General features: G+C 33.7%; 1 protein-coding gene across 4 annotated transcripts; it reads right to left on the bottom strand.

Moving 5' to 3' along the window:
- Positions 1,801-5,452, bottom strand: LOC18769712. Of its 4 annotated transcripts, none has more exons than XM_020569089.1 (8): positions 5,273-5,452; positions 5,016-5,081; positions 4,853-4,900; positions 4,654-4,736; positions 3,638-3,685; positions 3,065-3,106; positions 2,568-2,662; positions 1,801-2,336 (listed from the first exon to the last, which is right to left on the bottom strand). In XM_020569089.1, exons 1-8 carry the CDS (start codon positions 5,337-5,339, stop codon positions 2,006-2,008), a joined length of 780 nt encoding a protein of 259 aa, XP_020424678.1. In that variant the 5' UTR covers positions 5,340-5,452; the 3' UTR covers positions 1,801-2,005. The 4 variants fall into 4 exon arrangements, with proteins under 4 accessions (XP_020424678.1, XP_020424677.1, XP_020424680.1 ...); XM_020569088.1 differs by having other exon boundaries at positions 4,850-4,900; XM_020569091.1 differs by having other exon boundaries at positions 4,850-4,900; positions 5,194-5,452.

Below are 11,039 nucleotides of genomic sequence, written 5' to 3' on the forward strand. Positions count from 1 at the left end.
GGCTCGACCCCCCGCATCGGCATGTATGTGAGTTTGTAGATATTTATCGACCTTTTTATTTGGAGAGGCCTTCAAAGAAAAAAAAAAGAAAAAAAAAAAAGAAGCCTTTGTTAGTGAATATAAAATAATTATTAGTATTTATTTTAATAATTAATTAAATTATATTGCTGTTTGTGGTATATCACATTATTTGGATATAAGGAAACGCAACTACAACCGCAATTGCATATATTGTAGTCGGTTCTATAAACCATATGTTGCGGTCGGTTTTCGTAACAGGTCGGTTTAGATGCAGTAAAACCTCAGTCGGTATTTGTGGTTTTTGGGTCTAAGATGCCAACCCTAGAAAAAAAAAGCATAGACAAGGAGAGCAACATAGAGTTAGACCAACCAAACCGTAGAGAAGAAATATTGCAACACATCTGGGCTTTTCCCTTTCTGGTTAAATATTAATATTTAGTAGATTATTGCTAAAAGAACCCTAAAATTAATTGAGTACATCCTACTACCAAAGTGTTTATTGAATTACTAATTTACCCTAATATAAAATTACCAAAAAAGATATATGAAATTGTGAAACAAATATAATTTTAATAAGTACACACTACTAGCTCATCATATTTGAACAAAACAAAAAACAAAAAAATAGAAGATTTTGTATTACTTGGTGCCCAGACAAACAACGCAGCAAGTACTAGAGAAGGCGCAAGGAAAGGCATCTCAATAGGGCTATTGACCTCACTTAACATAGCGAGCACTTGAGTCCTTTGGAAAACCTACATTTAGGGTTCTGTATTGGTGTTGAAAAGATTGTCGGTCCTCAAACTGTGAATCTGACGTCCTTTTTATAAGACTCTTGACCTAATTTTGATTAAGACCTAATTTATGGAGACATAATCAGATCATATCAATTTTATTGCGTTTGATTCCAAGCAATTGCAAATCCTTGTCTGTTCTGATACATATGTTCTTGGCTTACATGTTTGCTATTTTAAGTTGAGTCAAAATGTCCATGTCGTCCCAATTTCAAATCACCTGCCACCAAACTGGCCAGATTTGCATATTTATTTATTGGGTTCAAAATATGAGGTAAAAAGAAATAGGAGTTAATATAATGATTCACATGGGAAAGCTTCGCATAATGAAAAAAAAAAAAAAAAAAAAAAGGACAAGAGAACTAGTGATGCAGCCCAGAAAAGGAAAAAAAAAAAAAAAGAACAACTGACAAAGGATGAAATATTAAGAATAAAGAGTTACTAAAACATGTAAAAAGATAAATCTAGTTTAGGATTGGTATTAGGGTATTGTGTGATAGAGTGTATTAGGGTTATACAAGGGGTATTTTTGGTAGTTAAATAGGGTGTACTTGTTAATTTTACATTTGTATTAAAATATTAGGGTATACTTAGATCATAGGGTGTACTCAGTTAATTTTAAAGTTTGTTTAGCAGCACTCTATTTAATATCCTATTTTCTCTTTAATATTGGTAGCTTGAGACAAATTTTCTATGTCATGGAAGAATGCTCGGTTGGTGTAGATGGCAATGGCAAGTGGAAGGTAATGGTGAGATTTTGCAGGATATTAATTAAGCGGAGAGAAAATGATTAGAAAACAAAAGGAGGAAAGATAATTGAGTGATTTTTAGAATTATTATAACTAATAAATAAAAATGAAATTTACTTAATGTTAGAGATTAATTTAATTTAAGTAATTATTGAAACCTAATCTCAACCATTCAGTCCATTCTAATCTAATGGTTGAAAACTTGTGTCATAATTTGTGCAAAAAAGACAATGCCATTGATCCGCCCATATGCATACTTGAAAAATCTAAATAAGCTTTACTACAATTACATGATAGTACAAGATAGCAATCAACATACTACTATTACATAACTCATAGTCAAGCATAAGGTAATTAGCCAAATTCCAAATCCAGCACCACACAAGTCTAAACCATAGACACAAGTAGAAAAACGTAAAGCATAATATAGGTGCCTCCAGCTCATTCCTTAGCCATTTCCCTCTTAATCCATTTGAGCTTGGCTTTAGGATCTTTCAATTTACAAAAGATCTTCATCTTCTTTTCACATGAAACCAACCCTTTTGCAAACCACCACATCTTGTCCTGATCATGTCTCTTCTGATCAAGTTCCAGATCATCCAGATCATTCAGATCAACTTTCAGATGATCTTCATCAAAAACTAATTGTTCAAGTTCCAAGATCACTTTCTGAATTGATGTTTCAGGAATCCTACAGGGAAGTACTTCAACAATTCCTCCATCCTTGTCATCTTCCTTACCTTGTCTTCTCTTTTTCTTTATCCCAGATGGACTTTACGTACGTTAAGCAGCGAGTACACAAGATGAGAAAATTGAACAATAAGGTCGGTTAGTAACTTGTTATATCATTCATCCATATATCAGAAAGATAGAAATAATAGCATATATAAAGATCACATTTGGAGAAAACTTGACGTCTACAGTCAAAAACCTTAATGGGCACCAAAATATGACTCCATTCACAATACAATAACTCAATCAGAGTAACAGATAGAATAATTACTTGTAGACATTTTCAAGTCTCTTTTTCAAGTGTCTGGCGGAAATACCAGCAACCTCATGTACCCTTTCCCCCTTTAGATAGCAATGGAACGTTGGCTGCAGCAAAATGCAGACATCAGCAGAGTAATCTTCCATTTTAAAATGAAATCAACGCTAAAATATATTCACTCAGCTTGAACAAACTGTTTAGCCCATTTTCCAGGATAAGCATAGCCTGTCTATACTTCTATGAATTATTTATTTAGATATGGTAAGAAATACAAGTCAAATTTAGAATTAGTCTGAAAACAAAGGTCCAACACATGAGAAATTACATCACTGAACTATGTAGACATTTACATTAAAAAAGATAGAAGGATCGAACGCCAATGGGTTCCCACCACAGTGGTGGTGGATTCCCCCTTCAACCCATGGCACCCAGGATCGAACCCCAGTGGGGTTTCTTTCCTCCAATGTAACACAAAAAAAAATATTTAAAAAAAGGATCGAATCATTTACCGTCTCGTGAATTCCCAACTTGTCCAATGTGGATCCAGTGTTCTATAGACAGAATAAACGTCAGGTCTACTAATTTGCAAATAATATCACGATTCTTCTATGTGCCTACTAATTTAGAGGCACAACAAATAATATCATGATTCTTCTATGTGCAGCTGCATGGTGCATCATAATTAGAGTATGGAAAAAATTACTACATGAGCAAGCATTAAAGCATAGCTAATGAAAAATACATAAATTTAATCAGGTGCACGATTAAGTCATCTTTTACCCAGAACAAAATGATCAGATAAGCAGATAAACATGAGAAAACACCCACTATGCCCCAGAACTAGAAAAATACAATTTTGATTACTTCTCAGTATCATGGACTGTCAAATATATTCACCAACAATATTTCTATTGTTATTACGAAAGTATAAGCAACATCTTCCCTGGAATCCCAACCACTTTAAGATGAAAGGTGAAGTGTAGAATAGTATAAACTATAGTGATGTATTGATCTTATCTGTTTGATATAAGTAACCTTCTGATTAAAAAAAAAAAATTTAAGAGAAGGATCGAATCATTTACCATATTGCGATGAACTCCAAACACATCCACTGTGGGTCCAGGGCCATTCTATAGACAATAAACAACATCAGCTATACTAAAATAAAGGCACAACAAAATATAATATCAAGATTGGAAAACAACTTAATGCATGACATGAGGAAGCAATTAATGCATAGCTAATGAAACCCTCTATGCCAGTTTCACCCAGAACAAAAAGCTCAGATAAGCATACAAGCATAGGATAAAACCCTCTATGCCTAGTTTCACTAGACATTTTTATGTCATTTCAACTGTTCAGGGAAACTCCAAGAAGAAAATTTAATTTCTTCTCAGTATCATGGACTGTCAAAATCTATTCACCAACAATATTTCCTAGCCATATTCTATGCATCCAGTCTAGATGCAATGTGAAGTGTAGTACAGCCTAAACTATATTTGGAATGTAAAAGGTCTAAAATTGTTAACACTTTAGATTTGTCAGGATTTGTGGGACTATATTTTGTATTGTTGTCTGTGGGGACTCCTTGTCTATAGTGATGTATTCATACTATCAATTTGATAAAAGTAACTTCCTCTCTATATCTAATCAAAAAAAGGAGAAATATTCTTTATTTCAAAGACAATGAATTAGTTCACAAAACCAACCACACCACCACACACAAGAAAAAACAAAACAAAATATAACTGTCAACAAAATCTTTTTACATGCATTGTTCTAACATTTCAATGATCTCATACGGGTAAACAAATATTAGATTAATGATTTTCACATCTTGTTCAATTGTTTTCCCTTAACTTATGCACCAACTTTTTAATCATTAAATCCAATTACAGGTTCCTTTCTAAGCCAAACTTATCCCTCAGCCCAAACAATCTGAATTTTGTTGTGGTATATGAAACAGCATAGCATGCGGCACAAGAAACCAATTCAAAAGAGAAATACTAATTACCCTAAACCCTAAACCCTTGCATTGTTCTGACCTAGAAAGAGAAATAAAAAATTGATCCAAGTTCACCATATTAAAATTACACACCTGTTCCATGATAACCTTAAACATTGTTATATGTGGGAATTGCTCACGCAACTCATCAAAGATTGGAGTTATCCACTGATAGGCTGCACAAGAAGTACACCAAAAAGGAGCACTTCACTGCAAAGGACTTGATTGATGAAAGCAAATTTACACTTAAAAATGAAAGTAAATTCATTGATTAGAAGTTACAACTTACTACCCCGGCAAAAGGGTGCTGTGTAGAAGAAAACAGCAGACATACGTTTATCTATCCCAAGGAATTAGAAAAACTAAAATTAAAAATGCACAACAAAACTTAATTTCGTATTTCGAAAATTTGTAAAATTAATAGGAGGGTGAGGTTGATGGAGAAACTGGCATACCTTTAACTTTATCAAGTGCATCGTAATAGATGCTGAGGCTCTCAATGACGAATAGGTTTGAGCGACCTGAAAGTAAAATATTTGAAACTGAATCTGAATCTGAAAGTAGGGTTGCGTTGGGCTAAAATCCCTGTCGCAGAAATTGAAAGAGTGGGGTCGGAACGGAATCGATATCGACCATGGGCGTTGAAGATGATGCGGTATTTGGTACTGAAGTTAGGTTTTGGATGCGTTTGTCGTGAAGATGATGAAGAAACCTGCAGCACACGGGTGGTTGCGATTGCCAAGCAATTGGCGTATCAAAACCACTGAATTCCTGGCCATTTTCGTTTCTCTCCCTTCGCTTCTCTTCTCTTCGCTTCCCTAACCCTTCGCTTCGCTTCTCTTCTCTTCTCTTCTCTTCGCTCTTTTAGGTTACGTTTTAAGATATGATTTCTCCGCTCCCCTTACCCTTAATTTTGCTTTTTAATACGTTTTTAATCAATTTTGTTTGTTTTCCTTCCTAAAGAAGCAAAAATGAACAAAAATGCGCTTATTTATTTTTGAATTTCTTAAGAAATTTTTTACATTTGTATGTCTTTGGTTGGAAAATTGAGAGGTTTTTATATCTTTTTTGAAATTATTTTGGCTTTTTTCAAAAGTGAAAGTTTTTTTGTGACTAAAACTTAAATTTACTTAATTTGTTTTTTAAGTTCTTTTTCTTTATACTTATTTTTCAAACTTACACTCCATTTTCAGTATTTTTTTCTTTTAATCGAGTAAGAAATTAAAGTTTTTTCCCTTTAATACTAAAAATGGAGTGTAAGTTGAAAAATTAAGTATAAAGAAAAAGAAATAATATAAAGGTGAAGTAAAAAAAAAAAAATTAATGTAGGGTAAGGATAGAATAGGAATAAAAAATAACAAAATTGATTAAAAAGTACTAAAAAACAAAAGAGAGTGTAAATGGAGAAAAGGGGAGTGGAGAAATCAGCTCCCATGTTTTATTGATGTATTCAATTGGGGTTTTTATGTTTTATTGGTGTATGCCTGAGGTTTCAAAACCTAAGCCCAAACCCTACCCAACCTCAATATGAGCTGGATTGAACGGCCTACTCATCAATTTGGACCGAAATTTGGCACATAGAACCTCAGGCTACCCACTTTGGCCCTCGGGTCGCTTGCCAAATGATGACCTCGAAGGCCATCCCCAATAGGGGCTCTATTTGGGTTCAACCACCATAAGACTCCCATAAATATAAATTCTTCTTAAAAAAGCATCCCCAATAGTGCAAATTCAAGGCTTTAGAACTTGAAGCCCAACTGGAGCACTAGCTAAATTTATATGCTTGGATTTTGACTGTTGACTTTAGCATTTGACCGTTAACTTTGACATTTGATTATCAACCATTGACTTCTGTCTCCTCATTTTATTTCTCCTCATTTGTACCTCTAATCACATTCTTTAGGTGTGTAGATCCGTAGATTTCCTTTAGCAAGGTGGGTTGACTCAACTCCTCATAGATGATATACGAATTAAATTCCACAATTTAATTCTTTCTATTAATAAAGGCTAATTGAAACCTTTTAGGACATCCACAAACCATGGTTGTCGTCTAGCAGCAAGTCACGGTTATTCAAGCTAAATGAGACATTGTGAAACCTATTCAATTTGGAATGACTATGCAATTGAATCATTCTCTTATGTCAATACTCCTCAGTCATATTATTAGATCATGGAATTTGATTGTTAATATCCTAATGCGAATCATTCCTTTGATATGATTATCCTGGTAAGATTTGAAGACTTTTTCTTTCAAGTCTTATCCACTACTCTGGGCAGAAATTTGACCAATCATATCTTGGAGTATTCTCTCTCCTTTACTTAGAGTAGAGATTCATTGTTGTACATTCATTTGTTTTCATGACTCTATTGAGAATCCTGATGAGCAGCTTTAAGCTATGCCTAATTTAGCATGATCGTATAGTGTCCTCAAAGATTAACAACATAGCCACAAAACATCTATGATGCCTCAAGTCTAAGGATTAGTTTGCACCATTGTAATTTATGAGCTCCAACTTGACATGTAAGTAAAAACTTCCATGTTGTAACTCTTGTATTGGATCGTGTTTAGTGTACTTGTTCTTCTACGGGCACATACACACATATCGATGTATCCTCCACACTTAATGACTTGAGACCTCGCCATTCTCTGCATATAGAGACGACATTGTGTATATGGTCTTTGCGGAATATTGACGTCCAATCAATATTTCTATGACCATGAACATATTCAAGATTTAGGGATGATGAGAAGTCTCCATGTATGCAATCTCATTACATAGCTCTCATATCCACTTGTGTATTCCCTAGACTATGGTTGTTCTACATATTGATTACATAATATGTCAACTATAAAAAATGTCATTAACTCTAACTATTACATAATTAGTAGGCATATTACTAACACGAATTCTTTTGTTTAGATTTTAAATACAGACATAGTCTTAAAAGGTAATCAAGTTCCGTTCACAAAGGAATATAAAAAAACAAAAAGAAATATCCCAAAAAAAAAGAAGTCCTCTAATTATCTAGAACATGATGGCCAAATGTATATTTGATGGTTGGTTGGTATGAGGAAAATAATGGATATATGCTTATCCATGATGTTGTTGTAGTTTTGTATCATAATTATAATGAAGAAAACTGATGGGTTTGGTCAGCAAAAAAAGCACCCTCATGTGCAGCTTTCTATTTTTTGAGCAACATCTTTTCCAAGTACACTTATGCTGCCCACTTTTAAGTGACTCTGCAGACTAGTACTTGTCTCTCCTTGTAGCCACAAAGACAACCCAAGAAATTTTATTGAACAATAACAAAGACTCTTCTAGATAATCAAAATAGGCCAAACCCTATTGATCTTTTGGCATATATTTGTGGAGAAATTATTGTAAGATGACTATGTTGTAAACAGTATTGTTATGTATGTTGCTGATACGTATGTTAAAATATGAGTAGATGCCGAGTACAGTATTAAAAGATATATATGTGTTATAACATAATAGATCAATAAAAATATGTGATTATGTTAAAAGTAAGTATCTCTCTCCTATGTGAGAGTTATATTTTGTTGTTCTTGTTTGTTCATGGTGGTTTGCTTTTCCAAATTTTGGCTCGTATATCCTTACTTATTCCATTTGCATCTCTTCTCCCACTTCACTTCAACCATCACACCTCTCTCACATCATTCTCCTTATCATCTCCCCTCCTCACCCACACATGAGTTCTTTCTTCTACCCCTCCCATGAGATCTGAAACCCTAAAATCCTTCTCTTTTCCTATGATTTTATTGGTCGTCTAATGACTTAATGCAAATGCTTCTCCCCTACAACCCATCCTCATATATGAGCTTTTGCTATGGAACTATGGGCTCTGTAACTTATGGGTCAATTTTGACCCCAATTTGATCGCTTGAGTAAGATGACTATTGGTGACTTGCTCACCCAAACCCATGCCCTACATAATGCAAATCCCATTTGTTGGTTCCTCTAGACCTTCTTCTATGGCGACACTGCGACTTATTGTTTGTAGAATATGATTCTAGGCTTTATGTATTTTTTGGGTTGTTTGTTGTTTTGGGCTTGTATTTTGTACTTGGAGTTAGGCTTTTATTTTTTTAATTATTTTTTTAGCCCTTGTTTTTCTTTTTATGACTTTGTATTAGGCTTTTTGTAATCTCTGTTTGATAATGACATGTTCATTATTTCGACCAAAAAAGTACGTGACTCTGTTACGATATGGATATATTTCTCTTCTTTTTACATATCAGAAAATTTTACTAACATAAGGACAAAACTTAGGGGGGAGATACTACTCCTCTTGTAACCTCTACCTATTATTAGTTAGCAAAGTAAAAATTTAGAAGAAACAGGCAACTATCATGATGTTAGTTACAATTTGTTATCAATAATAGAAAAGCCATGTACTATACAATCAAGGGAACCAAATCCTCTAAGAGAACCCCACCAAATTAATGAGTTTGTTTATGGTAGCTTGACCATTCTTGTACTAGTCTATCAATGACCATATAATGGGATAAACTTGGCATGCTAAAAGGGATTTCTCATAATTGAAAGTATGATTTTCCATAAAGTTCGGTTGAATAGGTGAAAGTAGTTTTTAGGATTAGAAAAAATGTTTTAGTCTTTTCTAGTGAAGATGCTTTCAAGAAAATATTTATACAAGCGATGTTGAAAGGAGAGGATAATCAAACTCAGGACGTCCTAGTAAAACTTTTTTTCTAACAAAATAGTTGATGAGCAAAACGCTTCATATAGTAATTAAGTGTCTAATTATAGGATCAAGCCAGGTTATTACGTCAGTAACTAATTAAGGTCTAATCCAGGACAATGTGACTTTTTGAAGACGCAGCTTAGCATTTTGTTGCAACTTTTCCTAAGGAGTGGTTCACACTCTTCTCCAACTATTTCTTGCCATTATGCTTAGTTTGCCTTAAAGCAACTTATAGCTAACCAACTCATCCCTCTAGAATATTCTAGTTTCAGAAATAAGTTGGAGTGTGCATCCCCAACGGTTACTTATAAGAAAAGTTATCTTCTATATTCGACAGTTTGATGTGTTGTGTTGTTTGATTGTGAAAAACCCATAAAGATAAGATCCAAAGGGTGTGAAGTGAATCAAAGGATGAGACTAGACTGTTGACTCTTGAGGCCTCCCCTGTGTGTTCTGTTCTGTTCTGTGATGTCGTGGTTGTGGGTATGCTCTGTTTCCCAACGCACAACAAAAGACAAAAACAAATAAAGCAAAAAACCCGAAAGTAGGAAGGCGCACAAATGGGTTATATTTTTATATAGAAAAATTAGTTGCATAATCTTATTATTTTTAGCATATAATGAGGTGAAATGAATTTGTTATTGAAACATAGTGGCAATGTTATTTGCCAGATGTATTGGTATCAATAAATTAGTAAACAAGTTGGTGCCTGTAACGTTATTATATATTCATTTGAAAACGTTAAAGCACTTTCCGTAATTTAATGAAATTGATGTGTTTTTGGTGAAAACACAGCAATATAAACCAGAATTTGCTCCAAACAAAAACCAAGAGAGGCCAAAAACAAACACACCCATAATTAAGGTAAAGGAGGAGGTGGACATGTATTATTTGTACACCATTAATTCAATTATTCATCTCCCTCCTCATTTTCTCTTTTTTTTTTTTTTTTACCATTAATCTTTGTGCACCACTGAATTCTAGGCTGCCGTAAATCTCTAACGGGGTTCTTTGGTTGGGAAATTCAGAGCTCGATCTGCTGCATTTCATGGCCGTTCTTTTCTGAATTTCTAGGCTACCATCTCTAATCCCCTCAATGGAGGTAAACCCATCAATCTTTTGTTTGGAATTTCATTAAAGTTTTCATTATTTTCTTTGTGGCATTGAAATTTGATTGTTTTCATTTGTGTTTTGGCTTTGATTTGATTATTTAAGATCATTTCTTCATATGGGTTATGTAAGAATATGCAAATGGACGAATGGATATAATGGATGTATGAATATTAATGATGATATTTATGCACTTGATGTAAGATGTTATGCTGTGTGAAGGAGTTTTGATATGAAATTGGTTCTAAGTTAGAAGTAATGATTTTCCAAAATTTTCTCATGTTATTCATGTGAATTTGTTAGCCTTAGCCTACGGTTGCAAGTCTGCTAAGAGCATCCGCAATGCTTAGAATTAATGTAATATTGCATGAAATTGAACTAAAATAGTAAAATCTCACTTGTAATGGTGTGATTTAGTTCATTGCAATAGATGCAATTGCAATAGAAAGTGCTATGAGACCCACATGCCAATAAAAAATAGAAAAAATACAGCAATTAATGTATTATGTTATTAAAAGCATCCATAATGGTTGTTCAATAGTTCAATGCAATAGTTCAATAAAATTGATATTTTTTGACATCTATTGAACTGAACTGCAGATCATTGTATTTTTTTTTTATTGCATTGAACTATTCAACAA

The sequence above is a fragment of the Prunus persica genome, chromosome G7 (genome assembly GCF_000346465.2).
Source record: "Prunus persica cultivar Lovell chromosome G7, Prunus_persica_NCBIv2, whole genome shotgun sequence".
In the NCBI taxonomy this organism is placed as follows: Eukaryota; Viridiplantae; Streptophyta; class Magnoliopsida; order Rosales; family Rosaceae; genus Prunus; species Prunus persica.